The 19,252-nt window shown below is 40.2% G+C and overlaps 1 protein-coding gene across 1 annotated transcript in view; it reads right to left on the reverse strand.

Annotated features, from left to right (window-relative positions):
• Positions 1-10,710: 10,710 nt before the first annotated feature.
• RNPEP (arginyl aminopeptidase) overlaps positions 10,711-19,252 on the reverse strand; it is a 43,930-nt gene continuing 35,388 nt past the window's right edge. Inside the window, exon 11 of the mRNA XM_089659186.1 lies at positions 10,711-11,222. Coding sequence (XP_089515312.1) covers positions 11,073-11,222 — 150 coding nt within the window. The 3' untranslated portion in view covers positions 10,711-11,072. The remainder of the gene's footprint in view (positions 11,223-19,252) is intronic.

Below are 19,252 nucleotides of genomic sequence, written 5' to 3' on the forward strand. Positions count from 1 at the left end.
CAGTGCAGCCTAATCAGATTACCTATAACAGAGCCACCATCACTGCCGCCCATCAGTAGTGTACCCATCACAGATGCCTGTCATACAGCCAAGATGTCAAAAAAATATTAGACTAGTGAGGAGACTTTCCAAATCCTCAGCATGACGGACGATAGCAGCAGGGAGCTCTCACCGTCCGATTCCGAATATGAGCCAATAGAAAGCAGTGGATCGGTGACCGAATCAGAAGAGGAAGCAGTCCCTCCTAAAAGAGTAAGACGCTCTGAAGAGCAGGCAACCACGAGCATCACCAACATACCAATGCCGTTACACCCAAATGGTCAATCAGCAAACGCCAACGGAGCTATACCCCAGGATGAAAGGCCCAGTACCAGAACTGGAATATCACGCCAGATCCCAAAAGTCAGGGCCCAAACATACCTCCCAGATGCTCTGGCAAACCCTCTGTGGCTGCCTTTCAGCTCAAGATCAGCTACAATCCATCCTTTCACCGCACAACCAGGCATGCAGCCCAACACAAAAACATTTTCCCCAATTGATTTTTTAAATGTATTTTTCCCTGATAATTTCCTTCAGTTAATTGTAGATCTGACTAACCTATTTTCCCAACAATACATCACAGACAACCCAATTCATGCTATGCTCATCCATTTGAGTGGAGATGGCTAACAGTAGAGGAGTTTAAATTGTTTTTGGGCCTTATGATCAACATGGGGCTTACAAAAAATAATTAATTACATTCATATTGGTAAACCCACCCCATCCATCACATTCCCATCTTTTCATATGTAATGTCCAGGTCACGCTACGACATGATAATGTGCTTCCTGCATTTCAGTGAAAATACCTAGTGCCCTCCCTGAAATCAGCCTGGCTATAACAAACCGTATAACATTCGCCCGCTAATTAAATTTTTTTCTAACATTTTTTTTAACTTTATGTCCCTGACCAAAATATCTGTGTGGACGAATCTCTTGTCCACTTTACTGGCCGGTTGGGATTCAAGCAATATTTTCCCAGTAAAAGGGCCAGGTATGGACTGAAGCTCAACAAGCTTTGTGAAAGTGCCACGGGATATGTGCATGCCTTCCGCAACTATGAAGGCAAAGACCCAGCTCCAGCCCCCTGGGTGCCCAACCTACATTGGCAGAAGTGGAAAAATGGCCTGGCCTTTCCACTTTTCCACAAGGGTATCACATCTACCTAGACAATTATTACACAAGACTGCCCCTTTTCTGCCACCTGTACCTGTAAAACGATGGCCTGCAGTATCACCCGAACAAACAGAAAGGGCTTCCCACAAAATTTTGTGAACACAAGTCTACAAAGAGGGGAATCTGCAAGTCTGAGGAATGAGGAAGTGTTGGCCGTGAAGTGGAGGGATAGGAGAGATGTTTATGCCCTGTCCACTATCCATAATGACACCATGGTGGAAATTCATAGAAGACAAGGTCCCATCCAAAAGCCAGAGTGTATCCACAATTATAATCAATTCATGGGGGGGGGGTGGATTTAAACGATCAGATGCTGCAGCCCTATTTATCAACAAGGAAGTCCCTCTACTGGTAAAAAAAAAAAAGTTGCAATATACTTTTTCCACATGGCCATATTTAAAGCATACATCACCTATCAAAAGTCAAGGGAAAGACCTACCACCTTCCTCAACATTATAGAAGATGTCGTCACTGCCCTAATCTATCAGCAAGGATCTCCACCACAAAGCATTCTCTCCAATTGTGTCAGCAGACTTCATGAATGTCATTTCTCTGAGAATATTCCACCATCAGAAACAGGAAGAAGACGCCAAAAAAAATGTAAAGGTATGCAACAGAGGGGGAGTTAGGAGAGATACCAGTTTTCATTGTCCCCAATGCCCCTCCCAATCAGGCCTATGTATCAGAGACTGCTTCCAACGTTATCACACGTTTGTAAGATATTAGTTCCCCATATTTTTAACAACCTGCAATTTCCCCATTTTTTATTATCTTTGCTGATATTTTGCCTGCTGCCTTGATTGACAATGCCTCTGCCTTCCACCTTAACTGACCCTGGCCTGTTTACCGGCAATGCCTCTGCTTGCCATCTGAATTATTTCTAAACCACATTTCTGCCTTCCACCGAAACCGACCATGGCCTGTTTATTGACTGTGCTTCTGCCTGCCGTCTGGATTATCAACCACGTTTATGCCATCTTCCTGGGATGACCTCGGCCTGTTAAATCAACAATGTTTTTTGCCTGCTGCTTGGATTGATCTTTTGCCCTGCTACTGCAGTAGTGGGATTCAACATAACACAGGGGTCTCACATATGTGGGGGGCTTCAGAATAGAGAAAAAACAGTTTTTGGTTTTCTTCGGGTTTTGTAATTCCCGAAACAGGGTCTGTCCAGTGGCTTCGAACAGATTGGGTGGGACGAAGCCTCTATCCCTGTGCCCTGGTCCTATCTGACCAAGGCCATAAGCCTGATGTTCCTGCCTGCTGCCTGGACCAATACTTTGTGATGATCATATCTCTGCCTACATTGACCCAGGACTTTTTATGAACCATGTTCCTGCCTGTTGCCTTGACCAATACTTTGGCTGTGCTGACCATATCTCCTCTTGCTATCTGTACTGACCCAAGAACTTTTCGGACCATGTTCCTGCCTGCTGCCTGAACCAATACTTTAGCTATGCTAATCATATCTCTGCTTGGCTGTGCTTACCATATCTCCTTTTGCTACCTGTACTGACCCAGGACTTTTTATGGACCATATTTCTGCCATCTGCCTAGATCTCAGCCTGCTGCCTGTTCTGATCCTGGCTTGTTTATCCTGCCTGCTGCCTAGGTGAATCCTGTGGCTGTTGCCTGCTTCCTGGTCCAATGCTCTCCTAAAACCACAGGTAACCGTTTGCTTATCCTTTCTTCAGCTAGGCTGTGATAAAGTCTCACATGTGGTATTGTCATATTCAGGAGGAGTAGCAACATTTATTTTTAAGCATAGAAGGAATATCCTATAAATTAACAACTTTGTGTAAACAAAATACTTCTTCACTTTCTTTCCACATTTTCAAAGACTAGTGGAAAAAAAATTACATGTTCAGAAGAATGATTATGCCCCAAAGAATATATTTTGGAGCATTTTCTTTCCAAAATGTGGTAATTAAGTGTTCTTGCATGGCAAGACCACTTACTGTTATCTCACATACATATTCTTATTATTATAGCCAAATTTACCACCCTAACTCCTCCCACATTTTTACACTACATAGACAGTAATATACCGAAACGTGTGGATTGTTCCCGATTGGTGTGCTGTCACTTTGTGGAACGTTTCACCAAATGGTTCATGAAATATCGGCGTTTTTGTGGTGAAATTGGCCCCATAGGAATGAATGGCGGAATGTTCAAAACTAGAGTGGGAGCTGACAAAAGCTAGAGTGTGAGCTGAAAAATCAGGACATGATTTCTAAACTGCCATCACTCCCTCATTTTCAAGCTCACCTACACAAATCCTATATCAAAACGTTCAGCTATCCCTGCTGCCACTAAAAATGTCCACGGCTAAGCCCCAGTCCTGATAGTTTTCACAATATGACCATTTGTTTGCAACTCACGCCGCCCATTGACATTCATTGAAAACTCCACTCTAGCCACCTCAAATTTGAAGGGCAATATCTAAACTGTGACTGTGCCTTCATTTTTAATATTTCAGACATACTATGCATCAAATTGTAGGTCTGGGTCTTGTGATTCTCACAACATAAAGCTCTTCGCTGTAGAATTTATAATATTTAAACTACAACCATTTGAAGATGGCAACCACCAGTGAAGTGAGCAAGTTGGAGCAGTTTGTTTTTAACCACTCTTTTCTGCCCTTGCTGTAGAGTTGCCATAGGAACCCAGGTGTGTGAGCAGGCAAGAACACTTCACACAATTTCCCCAGAAATTGTAGCTTTTCTAGTTGTGTTTTTTTTCCATTGTCCTGGTGTCTGGGGCTTTCAAAACTGTGATAGGTAGTCAGGAAATTAGATGTGTCATTTATGCCCATTTTATGCTCCTAGAATGCGTGAAGGTGCTACTTGAATGTTGGGTCTTTGTATGTGGCCAAGCTGTGGGAAAGTCTCAAACATGTGGTATCACCATACTCAGGAGTAGCAGAATGCATTTTGGAGCATATTTCTTGGTATGTACATGCTGTGAGTTTAAAATATCTTATAAATTGACAACTTTGTGTGAAAAAAAAAGTTTTCATTTTTTTCCCACATTTTCTAAAAACCTTTGTAAAAAAATAACATGTTCAAAAGACTCATTATGCCTGATAAAATATACCTTGAGATGTTTGCTTTCCAAAATGGGTTCATTTTGTGGGTGTTTCCACAGTCCTGATGCTCCAGGGCCTACAAAACTGTGATAGGTAGTCAGGAAATTAGATGTGTAATTTATGCCCCCTTTATGCTCCTAGAATGCATGAAGGTGCTAATCGGATGTTGGGTCTCTGTATGTGGCCAAGCTGTGGAAAAGTCTCACACATTTGGTATCGCCATCAGCTATAGCTATAAACAAGTCTAAATGACGAAACATGTCAGGAAGTGATGTAGGACAATGTAGCCAGAAGTTCTGAATCGGCTATCTTGGAAGTGGTTTATCCATCTGGGAGATAGTGAGCTTTACACTTTTGCTGCTGGTTGTTTTTAGCTGCGCTAACTCTGCAATTTTAAATGTAAGCAGTTATATTAAAGTGCCTTTAAGTTCTTTGGAGGTCTTGCACTATTGCTTTATTTTTCTCTTTGTGGCACCATCATTATTGTGCGGAGCATATGAAGACAGGATCCGGGATAGCTGGTGGTCTATTCTAAGCCGGTTACCTGTCCTCTGGTAAGGTGCACAGGATGACAGGTTTTGGATCACAGAAGACACCTTTTTCACTATTATTTGTGTGTATGAGTTCACATCATCCATTTCGTTTGCAATTGAAGGGAGGATTTGCAGCATATTTTGTACTTGGTTTCTTTTGTCAATTTCGTAAACTACATTGATTGACAGATCTTGTGTTTGGGCTTTTTGTCTTGTTTGTGCATTCACTTTTTCTTGCTGTGATAATTTTCACGTTTGCAGTCACTTAGTGCTGGTAGCACAGTGTTTTGATATATTTATATCTTTTTCCCACACGGGTACACGGAGGTGTTTTGCAGGCATATTAAGTTACAAGGATAATGCACTATGTTTATTTAGAGGTAATATGGGAACAAGGAATAACTATGTATGACTACGCATATCTTTGGACAGTTCACTACATAAGAAAAATATTTTTTGGACATGGATGATTTTTAGTGATCTTTTGTATTTATGTAGAAGATTCATTTTCAGATCACAATTTGGGTTTTTGCACACAATTTTTTTTTTTTAAATTAATATTTATGTGGCTCATTATCACTCTTTGTACTTGCCTTTCTGGGGTGGAAGGGGTTACACTGAGTCATTGGGATTTAGATAACTGAGTGAGGAGTGGTTTTTACACTATAGGAAATTAGCTGCGCAATTTATGCCCATTTTATGCTCCTAGAATGCATGAAGGTTCTACTTGGATGTTGGGTCTCTGTATGTGGCAAAGCTGTGGAAAAGTCTCACATGTGGTATCGCCATACTCAGAAGGAGTAGCAGAATGCATTTTGGGGCATAATTCTTGGTATGTACATGCTGTGAATTAGAAATATCTTATAAAATTGACAACTTTGTGTGAAAAAAAAAAGTTTTCATTTTTCTTTCCACATTTTCTAAAAACTTTTGGAAAAAAATATAACATGTTCAAAAGACTCATTATGCCCGATAAAATATACCTTGGGATGTTTGCTTTCCATAATGGGGTCATTTTGTGGGTGTTTCTACCGTCCTAGTGCTCCAGGGCCTTCAAAACTGTGATAGGTAGTTAGGAAATTAGTTGTGTCAATTATGCCCCTTTTATGCTCCTAGAACGCGTGAAGGTGCTACTTGCATGTTGGGTCTCTGTATGTGGCCAGGTTGTGGAAGTGTCTCACATGTGATATCACAATACTCAGGAGTAGTAGCAGAATGTGTTTTGGGGTGCAATTGCAAGTATGTCTATGCCAGTTGTGAGAAATAACTTGTTATTTTGACAATTACAGTGGGGCAAAAAAGTATTTAGTCAGCCACCAATTGTGCAAGTTCTCCCACTTAAAAAGATGAGAGAGGCCTGTAATTGGCATCATAGGTAGACCTCAACTATGAGAGACAAAATGAGAAAAAAAATCCAGACAATCACATTGGCTGATTTGGAAAGAATTTATTTGCAAATTATGGTGGAAAATAAGTATTTGGTCACCTACAAACAAGCAAGATTTCTGGCTCTCACAGACCTGTACCTTCTTTAAGAGGCTCCTCTGTCCTGCACTCATTACCTGTATCAATGGCACCTGTTTGAACTTATCAGTATAAAAAAAGACACCTGTCCACAACCTCAAACAGTCACACTCCAAACTCCACTATGGTAAAGACCAAATAGCTGTCGAAGGACACCAGAAACAAAATTGTAGACCTGCACCAGGCTGGGAAGACTGAATCTGCAATAGGCAAGCAGCTTGGTGTGAACAAATCAACTGTGGGAGCAATAATTAGAAAATGGAAGACATACAAGACCACTGATAATCTCCCTTGATCTGGGGCTCCATGCAAGATCTCACCCCGTGGGGTCAAAATGATCACGAGAACGGTGAGCAAAAATCCCAGGACCACACGGGGGGGACCTAGTGAATGACCTGCAGAGAGCTGGGACCAACGTAACAAAGGCTATCAACAGTAACACACTATGCCGCCAGGGACTCAGATCCTGCAGTGCCAGACGTGTCCCCCTGCTTAAGCTAGTACATGTCCGGGCCGGTCTGAAGTTTGCTAGAGAGCATTTGGATGATCCAGAAGAGGATTGGGAGAATGTCATACGGTCAGATGAAACCAAAATAGAACGGTTTGGTAGAAACACAACTCGTTGTGTTTAGAGGAGAGAGAATGCTGAGTTGCATCCAAAGAACACCATACCTACTGTGAAGCATGGGGGTGGCAACATCATGCTTTGGGGCTGTTTCTCCGCAAAGGGACCAGGACGACTGGTCCATGTACAGGACAGAATGAATGGGGCCATGTATCGTGAGATTTTGAGAGCAAATCTCATCCATCTGCAAGGGCATTGAAGATGAAACGTGGCTGGGTCTTCCAACATGACAATGATCCCAAACATACCGCCCGGGCAACAAAGGAGTGGCTTTGTAAGAAGCATTTCAAGGTCCTGGAGTGGCCTATCCAGTCTCCAGATCTCAACCCCATAGAAAACCTTTGGAGGGAGTTGAAAGTCCGTGTTGCCCAGCGACAGCCCCAAAACATCACTGCTCTAGAGGAGATCTGCATGGAGGAATGGGCAAACATACCAGCAAAAATGTGTGCCAACCTTGTGAAGACTTACAGGAAACGTTTGACCTCTGTCATTGCCAACAAAGGATATATAACAAAGTATTGAGATGAACTTTTGATATTGACCAAATACTTATTTTCCACCATAATTTGCAAATAAATTCTTTCCAAATCAGCCAATGTGATTGTCTGGATTTTTTTCCTCATTTTGTCTGTCATAGTTGAGGTCTACCTATGATGCCAATTACAGGCCGCTCTCATCTTTTTAAATGGGAGAACTTGCACAATTGGTGGCTGATTAAATACTTTTTTGCCCCACTGTATGTGTGAAAAAAAAATTATAATTTCTTCATTTTCCAAAGAATTGTGGAAAAAAAAAATCACAACTTCAAAAAAACTCATCATGTCTTTTACTAAATACTTTGGAATGTCTATTTTTCAAAAAGGGGTCTTTTGGGGGCTATTTGTACTTTTCTAGCATGTCAGGGCCAGTGATTCAGGTGTGATCAGGTGTGATTAATTTGCAATGATTGGTGCCACAGCTTGTAGACTCTATAACTTTCACACAGACTAAATAATATACACTGATTTGGGTTTTTTACCAAAGTTATGTAGCAGTATAAATTGTTGCCTAAATTTATGAAAATTACTTATTTGCAAAATTTTATAATAGAAACAAAAAAAAATCTTATTTCTTTCAAAACTTTCGGTCGTTTTTCGTTTATAGTGCAAAAAATAAAAAAAACAGGGGTGATTAATTACCACCAAAAGAAAGCTCTATTTGTGTGAAAAATATGATAAAAATTTCATACGGGTACAATGTTGCAATTGTCATTCAAAGTGCGACAGCACTAAAAGCTGAAAATTGGCCTGGATAGGAAGGGGGTAAAAGTGCCCTGTATGGAAGTGGTTAAGGGGGATATGATCAACATGTATAAATACATCAGTGGTTCATATAGTGAACTCGGTGTAGAATTATTCACCCTGAGGTTGTCACAAAGGACAAGGGAGCACCCTTTGTGTTTTCAAGGAAGAGAGTTTTAGCCTCCAAATATGAAAAGATTTCTTCACAGTAAGAGCTGTAAAAATGTAGAACAGACTCCCTCAAGAGTTGGTTCTGGCCAGCTCAGTTGATTGCTTTAAAAAAGGCCTGGATTCTTTCTTAGATATACAGCATATAGCTGGATACTAACATTTATAGGTAAAGTTGCTCCAGGGAATATCCGATTGTCTCTCGGGGGATCAGGAAGGATTTTTTTCCCCTGCAGGAGCAAATTGGATGCTTTGCTGGGATTTTTTGCCTTCCTCTGGATCAACTGTGGGTATAGGATTATAACTTTTTTTTTTTGTGTGGTTGAACTAGGTGGACTTTTGTCTTTTTTCATCCAGACTAACTATGTAACTATGTGAGAGATCCTGTATAAATTTTCCACTTTGAATAAATGTAGGGGAAAGATGGCTGCAGATAAACAATTACAATTATGTAGGAGAATTTGTTTAATCTCTGTATCAACTTAGGCTAGTCACTATACTGGATATATATGAGTGTTTACCACCACTTTAATTGATAAAAAAAAGTGAACTATTAACACTTCTATTTCTGAAAATACTGTATTCTGAAGTTACAGTATTTTTTTCACACCTGCCTAAAACTTTTGCACAGTGGTGTATACAATGGAGAGAAACCGCAAAGCCTGCCAATGCTGATCTGCTTTTTTTAAAAAAAGCTTACTTAGTTTTTCTAGTCATTATCTTTTGCATTTTGACATAATCAATAAATAATCCTGACATCTACTGCTCTTCATTACCCTTATAAAATGTTCTGTAACCATTTTGGTATTGGTGTAACTCTTTTCTTGGAAAAAAAACCTGGAAAAATCATTGTGAAGGAAATGTTAGATACAGTGTATTCATAAAGTATTCAAACCCCATTCATTTATTTCAATTGTTTTATCTTGCAGCCTGATATAAAGTTGTTTATAAATTAAACATCACATTAGCATAAGTATTCAGACCTTTTGCAACAACACTTGAGGCACTTTGTTTCCCATTTCTCTTGATCGTTGCTGAGATGTTTCTACACCTTGACTGGAGTCCACCTTTGGTAAATTAAATTGATTAGACATGATTTGGAAAGGTAAACCTTCCTTTAAAAGGCCTCACACCTGACAATGCATACTGTATCAGAGCAAAAGCCATGAGGTCAAAGGACTGCCTGCAGAGCTCAGAGACTGGATTCAGTTATTGTAAGGCACAGATCTGGGGAAGGCTACACAAAATGTCAGCTACATTGAAGGTTTACAATAGTATAGTGGCCTCCATAATTCTCAAATTGAAGTTAGGCACAACCAGGACTCTTTCAAGAGCAGGTTGTCTGGCCAGACTGAGCAATCAGGGAGAAGGACCTTAGTAAGAAAGGTGACCAAGAACCTGAAAGCCCACTTGGCGTTTACAAAAAAAGCACCTGAAGAACTCTCAGACTGAGGAACTAGATTCTTTGGTCTGATGAAACTATGACTGGACTATTTGTCCTCAATTATAAACATTATGTCTGGAGGAAACCAGGGACCGCTCATCACCTAATACCATCCCAACAGTGAAGCATGGTGATGGCAGCATCATGTTGTGGGGGTGTTTTTCAGCAGCAGGGACTGGAAGACTGGTCAGGGTTGAGGGAAATGTGCAAAATACAGTATCCTCAATGAAAACCTATTCCACAGCGCTCAGGTCCTCAAACTGGGCCAAAGGTTCACCATTCAATATGACAACAATCCTAAGCACACTGCCAAGACAACAAAGGAGTGGCTTAGGAACAACTCTGTGAATGTCCTACAGTGGACCATCCAGAGCCCTAACTTGAACCCTACTGAACATCTCTTGAGACCTGGAAATGGCTATCCACCAACAGTCCCCATCCAACCTGACTGAGCTTGAGAGGATTTGCAAACAAAAATGGCTTAAAATCCCCCAATCCAGGTGTGCAAAGCTTGTTGTGTCATACCCCAAAATACTCAAGGCTGTAATTACTGCCAAGGGTGCTTCAACAAAGCACTGAGTAAAAGGTCTGAATAAGTGTGATATTTCAGTTTTTTTCAATTTTTTAATAAATTTGCAAACATTTTTAAAAGTCTGTTTTCACTTTGTCATTATGGGATACTGAGTGTAGATTAATGAGAAAAAAATGAATTTAAAAAATGTAGTATCAGGTTGCAACATGACAAAATTGAAAATAGTGAAGGAGGTCTGAATACTTTTTTTAATGTACTGTAGCTGATGATTTAGTTTACCCCTTTTTTTTCCTAACAAACAATTTCATTGTCAAAATTCTCTTTTAATTTGTATGTCACATTTACCAGGAAGTTATAATTTTGACAAAATGCTTTATCCACTTTCTCTAGGATATATCAAATTATTCTCAAAAAAGTTAAAAGTGGTAAGAAAGATTCAATTTTTACACCAGGAAAGTGCCATACAGACAGGTTACACAGGGCTAAGGAATTCCCTGACAGTGTATCGACTGATACAAATGACATTGATTCAGTTGTTTTTGTGTTAATTAAACCAAAGAATGAATACAAGCTATAAAATTCTATTTCTGTATGCCAGAATATAGATATTTTCGAGTGCAGTTAATAAATCTATGTGCTTCTGTTCATCTTTAGTTTTTTTTTTTTACACTCCCAGGATCTTTTTCACATAACTGCGGACATTGTGATGAAGCTGTGGAGATGTCTGGTGGAAAGTTTCTGTGGCTAGAGCACGAGTGGCCTCTGATCCAGCTTTCATAGCACGGTACAATGGCAATGTGTACTTCTGTTTTCCCTGGAAGCACAATGAGAAAATATGTTCATGTTTATTGGTTAACAAGAGACTTGAAATAACACAAACATAACAAAAAAGGATACTGTTTATAGCAGGTACACATAAACCTATAGCAGAACAACATTATTAAACCTTAACATAAATAACCAGTCTCAAATATAGGTGGTATAAATTTCACTAGTGATGTAACAAATCTTCCGAAGTTCAGACCAAATTTTAAATTTTGTCTGTTTGTGCATTTGACTGAATGCTGGACTTTTTGTTTGCTTGTTGGGTGTGTGTGTATATATGTATATATATACACACATATACACACACACACATATATATAAATATTACATATATCTCAGCACCTTATCCTGCACTGCACTTGAGGATGAGGCATAATTCATAAAATTTCACAATTTTATTGTACTTGAAGTATATAAAGAGTCATATTAACAACCAAATACCAAATCAACGAATCCACAAAGGTGCATGCATGGAAATCCCAAACCCGCAGGGTGGAAGGTACCAATGCTCGGTGGGGCAAGGATGGGCAAAGAGATCACCAGATGACTTGAGCAGTGGTGACACTAGCTGCCGGGGACTCCAATCTTCGTCCCTCCGCGGCCGGAAGTGACATCAGCGGATGGCCGGCAGTGATGCAGAATAAGGACCCGGGACAGTATACCCGGGAAGGTGCCATGGTAATGGCACCAGTTAATGATGTATTGCCACTCTGTACAGGACTGAAAACACTTCAGGCTTGAACTCGAACAGGAGTCGACTCTCACTGGTAGATGGTGGGCATGTGGACAGTGTAGAACGCAGACCGGTGGAGTCAGATGACTACATGTTTCAGGGTAGGTCCCTTCGTCAGGTAACATGACTCGCGTCAGCCAAGAGAACTAAATATAAAGGGGAAGCTGGGAATTGGACCAACCCCCAAACAGTTAACCCCATGTCGCCTGGTTAACAATAACCATAACCAAGAATAATAATTACACAAAATAAAAATATATTACTTCACATTATTATAAAAGTTGCTAAAAACAAGGCCCTATAAAAGTAAAGCTGTATAAAACCAAAAAGGGAAAACTCCAGAAAGAGAACAAGAAACCAAGAGTAAACAGATAACATCACAAAATGGTATGGACTTCAAGATCCTCATTTAACCCATTAGGGGACATGGAATCAAGCGTGTAGATCCAGGTGGTTTCTCACCTGCATAAAAATGTAAATTTCTCAATCTCAGACAGAGAACCATCCGGTATATGTTCAATAGCTGGGACCTCAAGAGAACTTATTATGGTGGGAGGCAAACTGGCGTGGGACACTATGAAAATCTTTTTTCTTTATTTGATTAGCCTACTATGTTCACCTACGCACTTGCATGAGGTTCGAGTGGTACATTTCACTGTAGTACATAAATGACAATCTGGGTGCAACAAGTAATAAATTGTCTGATAATATATGGATGTCCCAAACCGTCAGTAAAGTTGGTCTACCCATGCTGAATAAATTGACATAAATCAGACAGCCACGCTTTTTGCACAAAAACATTCCAACCCTGTTGTAAAAAAAAGGTCTAATATCAGTGCATTTTTTATTAACTGAACCCTTTAATTTACTAGGTGCAATTTGGTTATTTAATGTTCTTGCTTGTCTAAAAGTAAGCCGAGGGGTTGCGGGTAGGTGAGGGCCTAACTTGGGGTCTGATTGCAATATATGCCAGTGATGTAGTCTATTGCTCTGAAATCACTATTGAATCCTGTAATGAACCTCACATTAGGTTCATTGTGAACCAATAATCCTTTTTTGGAGGAGAAGCAATGGGACCCGCTAGTAAGCTTACAAGGCTTCTGTCAATAGATCATCAGGATAGCCCTTCTTCCTAAACCTGTCCATTAGAATTTGACTCTGGGTTATATAGTCAATTTTGGTACTATTCCTTCTAATTCTGTGGAATTGATCTTTGGGTATATTATTCTTCCATGAGCGAAGATGGCGACTTGTGTAGAACAGGTATGAATTACCTAATGTGGGTTTGCAATAATTCTTAGTGATAATTTGATGCTTCTCATGGGTGAGTTCTAATTCCCAAAAAACAAGACTATTGGAGTCAATGACATGAGTGAAATTCAACCCTAGCTCAGTATTGCAATGACAAACTCCAAAAAAGCTTCAGTAGTACCATCCCAAATTAGAAGCACATCGTCAATATATCTGCAATAAAAAAAAAAACTATGTGTCTGAAAAATGCGTAATGGTCCCAAATGGTCATTTCCTCCCAGCGCCCCATGGATGTTCGCATAACAGTGTGAAAATGGCACCTATAGTCGTTCCCATGATTTGGAGGTAGAATTTATAAAGGAAAGTGAAATAGTTATGCTTGAGGCAGAATCTAGTTGCATGCAGTAAAAACTGTGCTCTTTGAGCAAAAACGTTTGAGGGCTTGTAGTCCAACCTCGTGTGGGATTGATGTGTATAGAGAGCGCACATTATGCGCACATGTACTGACTTTCCCACTTGTAATTTTCTAATAACTCAATCACATGTCCCGAGCCCCAGATAAAAGATGGGAGCTGGGTTACAACAGGCTGGAGAAAAAAAAACAAAAACTATATATTAGGACAGACCACTGGTGAAACTATTGATTCACGCAATTATAGGTCTCCCAGGTGGATTGGTGGTAGACTTTTGAATCTTGGGTAAGTGGTAGTAAGGGGTGCTACATTGGAAAGGCAGCAGAAATTGCTTTCTATTTTTGTGAGCACCCCTTCTCTGTGGGCTTTATCCACCTGACTCTTTAGGGCCGACTGAAAAAACAGGGAGTGGATCCTCCCTAAGGAGAACCTAGGTGTTTGGATCAGATAATAATCTGTGTGATTCACTGAGGTAATCCTCCCTAATTTGGATTACTAAACTGCCCCCCTTATCAGCTTGTTTAATGATAATTTTTTAATTATTCTCAAGATTTTTAAGAGATATGTATTCTGCCTGAGACAGATTATAATTGTTGGACCGGACGTCTTGTCACAAAGATGTAACAGGTCCCTGTAGACCACTTAATAATAAGTTTCTATAAAAAGGTTCTTTTGACTGTAAGGGGAAAAAAATGATTTTGGACGAAAGCCTGTGTGTTCCACAGGTGGATCACAATAATTTCCTACATATTGACTATCAAGGTTACCATCCTCCCACAGGTTGTAAGAGTTTGTAAAGTGCCACTGCTGTCCAGATCAGTCTCACTGTCAGTCAATGAATCAGAAACGTTACTGTCCTTTGCTTCTTTGATAAAGTTCCTCTTAACCATTAAGCTCCGGATAAAATGGTTGAAGTCCCTAAATAAGCTGAACTTGTTAGCAGCAGTAGTATGGGGAGCAAAGTGGAGACCTTTCATTAATAAAGAGCCTTCCATATTATTAAGTGAATAGGTAAATATAAATATATATATTTTTTTTTTATTACACACCCTCCATCTCTTCACCTTTGACAATTATATTTTACTATTTTACATACATACACACACACACACACACACACACACACACACACACACACACACACACTGAATTAAATATGATATATACAAACATACGTAGGAACTAAAATAAGTATTGAACACTTCACCATTTTTCTAGGTAAATATATTTCTAAATGTGCTATTAACATGAAGTTTTCACCACATGGTAACAACCCAAGCAATCCATACATACAAAGAAACAAAACAAATAAGTTCAGAAATTAAGTTAATTGCAATAAAACTGAACAACACAGGGAAAAAGTATTGAACGCATGAATAAGGGGAGGTGTAAAAAGGCATGGAAAGCCATGACACCCGCTGAAATCTACCAGTAATTAGAAAGCAAACCTGCCCTTTGTGGGCCATAATACAGAAGTGGAAAGAACATAATTTCACCATAAACCGGCCACAACCAGATGCTCCTCGCAAGATTTCTGACAGAGAAGTGAAAAGAATTATCAGAAGAGTTGTCCAAGAGCCAAGGAACACTTGTGGAGAGCTTCAGAAAGACCTGGAATTAGCAGGTACAATTTTTTCAAAGAAAACAATAAGTAATGCACTCAACCACCATGGCCTGTATGCACACTCACCACGCAAGACTCCATTGCTGAAGAAAAAGCATGTTGAAGCTCGTTTCAAGTTTGCTGCACAACACTCCAGACAAGCCTGTGAAATACTGGGGGAATACAGTCTGGTCAGAGGAGACCAAAATTGAACTCTTTGGATGCCATAATATACACCATGTTTTAAGGTCAAATGGCACTGCACATCACCTCAATAACACCATACCAACAGTGAAGCTTGGAGGGGGGAACATCATGGTGTGGGGCACTTTTTCAGAATACGGTACTGGCAAACTTCATGTCATTTCAGGAAGGATGAATGGAAAAATGTACCAAAACATTCTTGATAAAAATCTGCTGCCATCTACCAGCATGATGAAGATGAAATGAGGGTGGACATTCCAGCAAGACAATGATCCCGAACACAAAGCCAAGGAAACTCTCAATGGTTTCCAAGAAAGAAAATAAATCTGCTAGAATGGCCCAGTCAATCACCTGACTAGAATCCAATACAAAGTCTATGGAAAGAACTAAAGATCAGAGTTCATAGAAGAGGCCCACAAAAAAACTTTCAAGTTTTGAAGACAGTGTGAAAGAATAGGCCAAAATCACACCTGACCAATGCATGCGACTAGTTTCTCCATACAGGAGGCATCTTCAAGCTTTATTTACCAACAAAGGATTCTCTCTCTCTCTTTCTGGAAGGTCCCCAACTCTCCCATTCATACATACACATACTATGGCTAATGTAGACAGGAGCCAATTAACCTACCAACCAGCATGTCCTTGGGGTGTGGGAGAAAACCGTGTACACACACATTTTATATATATATATATATATATATATTATTATACAGCACTTATATAGCGCCGACAGTTTGCTCAGCGCTTTACATTATGGAGGAAGACAGTACACTAACAATACAGTTCAATACAAGATGGATTAGAGGGCCCTGCTCCTTGGAGCTTACAATCTAGGATATATATTTATTACATATATATATATATAGATAGATATTTATTACATACACATATATATATATATATATATATATATATATATATATATATATATATATATATATATATATATATATATATATATATATATATATATATACACACACACACACACACACGCACACGTATTTGATCCCTTGCTGATTTTGAATGTTTGCCCACTCAGAAAGAAATATATAAAAAAATCGAAGGGTAGGTGTATCGTAGACAGAATAGCAACAAAAAATTCAAAAGAAATGCATGTCTAACAAATTATGCACTGATTTGCATGTCCATGAGGGAAATAAGTATTTGATCCCCTTCACAAAACATGACTTAGTACTCGGTGGCAAATCCCTTGTTGGCAATCACAGAGGTCAGACGTTTCCTGTAGTTGCCCAGCAGGTTTTCACACATCTTAGGAGGTATTTTGGCCCACTCCTCTTGGCAGATCCTCTCCAAGTCATTAAGGTTTGGTGGCTGACGTTTGGCAACTCGAACTTTCAGCTCCCTCCACAGATTTTCAATTGGATTAAGGTCTGGAGACTGGCTAGGCCACTCCAGGACCTTAATGTGCTTCTTCTTGAGTCACTCCTTTTGTTGCCTTGGCCATGTGTTTTGGGTCATTGTCATGCTGGAACACCCATCCACGACCCATTTTCAATGCCCTGGCTGAGGTTCTCACCCAAGATTTGACAGTACATTGCCCTGTCCATCGGCCCTTTGATGCGGTGCAGTTGTCCTGTCCCCTTAGCAGAAAAACACCCCAAAAGCAGAATGTTTCCACCACCATGTTTGACAGTTGGGATGGTGTTCTTGGGGTCATAGGCAGCATACCTCCTCCTCCAAACACGGCAAGTTGAGTTGATGCCAAAGAGCTCGATTTTGGTTTCATCTGACCACAACACTTTCAACCAGTCCTCCTCTGCATCATTCAGATGTTCAGTGGCAAACTTCAGATGGGCCTGAACATGTGCATTCTTGAGCAGAGGGACCTTACGGGCACTGCAGGATTTCAATCCTTGTCGGCGTAGTGCGTTACCAATTGTTTTCTTGGTGACTGTGGTCCCAGCTGCCTGGAGATCATTGACAAGATCCTTGCGTGTAGTTCTGGGATGATTCCTCACTGTTCTCATGATCATTGACACTCCACAAGGTGAGATCTTGCATGGTGCACCAGACCTAGGGAAACTGACAGTTGTTTTGTGTTTTTTCAATTTGCAAATGATTGCAGCAACTGTTGTCACCTTTTCACCAAGCTGCTTGGCGATAGTTTGGTAGCCCAGTCCAGCCTTGTGTAGGTCTACAATCTTGTCCCTGACATCCTTGGACAGATCTTTGCTCTTTGCCATGGTGGAGAGTTTGGAATCTGATTGTTTGATTGCTCCTGTGGACAGGCGTCTTTTATACAGTTAACAAAATGAGATTAGCAGCACTCCCTTTAAGAGACTGTTTTTAATCTCAGCTTGTTACCTGTATGAAAGACACCTGGTAGCCAGAAATCCTGCTCAGTGATAGGGGATCAAATACTTATTTCCCTCATGAACATGCAAATCAGTGCATAATTTGTTAGACATGCATTTCTTTTGACTTTTTTGTTGCTATACTGTGTCAGTGTTACAATGCAACTACCATTCGATTTTTAGAAGGATGATGATCATGTGAAGCCATTTATTATGAAATAGTTGTTTGGCTCCTTTTTAAAATCATAATGATAACAGAAATCACCCAAATGGCCATGATCAAAAGTTTACATACCCTGGAATGTTTGGCCTTGGTACAGACACACAAGGTGACACACGGGTTAAAATGCCAATTAGAGGTTAATATCCCACATTTGTGGCTTTTTAAATTGCAATTAGTGTCAGTGTATAAATAGTCAATGAGTTTGTTAGCTCTTACGTGGAAGAACTGACTAGGCTAGATACTGAGCCATGGGGATCAGAAAAGAACTGTCAAAAGTCCTGCGTAACAAGGTAATGGAATTTTATAAAGATGGAAAAGGACATAGAAAAGATGTCCAAAGCCTTGAATATTCCAATCAGTACTGTTAAATCACCTATTAAGAAGTGGAACGTTCGGGGATCTCTTGATACCAAGCCAAGGTCAGGTAGACCAAGAAAGATTGCAGCCATAACTAACATGGCATGTCAGTCATATTTTCAATATCAATGCCAATATTTCACAATTTCTGCCAGGGTATGCAAACTTTTGAGCACAACTGTAAATATATATTTATATTATCAGCTTCCTACCTGTCAGTATTTAAAATTATTTAAGCCTGGATTCACACTGATGCGATGCGGAATATCGCATGTGATTCGCACAGGAACTGCACCGCATTCTCTGCGGTGTGATTTGAGCTATACATTTTGTATTGCTCAAATCGTGCTGCATCCACACCAAAAAGGTGCAGGACCCTTTTTTTGGTCCACACTAGAATTGTATCACATTGGAATTCACACCCATGTAATCCGATTCTGCACATCGCATGCATTTTGCGAACCTATCTCGGGGTGTTGTTAACATACACACCCGCATCAGTTCGCATGAACGGTGTGTGATTGTGATGCGGTGCGGAATACGCACAGAAATCGCTGCGAATTCCGCACCGCATCAGTGTGAACCCAGGCTAAAAGTTAGTTTTGTTGTTTAACAAACATGTCATACTTACCTGCTCTGTGCTAAGCAGCCCCGATCCCCCTTCTTTTGGGGATCCTCCCTGGCGCTCCTGGTTCCTTTCCCTGCCGAGTCCTGACCATAAGCAAGCAGCCCCCGAGATGGCTCTGTGTGTCCATAGACAATGGCTCCAGCTACTATCTCTGAGCCTTTCGCGCATAGTGCTGGATCAAGATCGAGCTCATGTAAGTTTTATGCAGCAGGTTTTCTACCTTAATGCATAGATTTTTTAGCATGCTTTCATTATATCTGAAAAGTGGGGCCAATTTTAAATTTCTGCT

Source organism: Staurois parvus, unplaced genomic scaffold (genome assembly GCF_062004578.1).
Source record: "Staurois parvus isolate SC_StPar_1 unplaced genomic scaffold, SC_StPar_1.0 ptg001134l, whole genome shotgun sequence".
Classification (NCBI taxonomy): Eukaryota; Metazoa; Chordata; class Amphibia; order Anura; family Ranidae; genus Staurois; species Staurois parvus.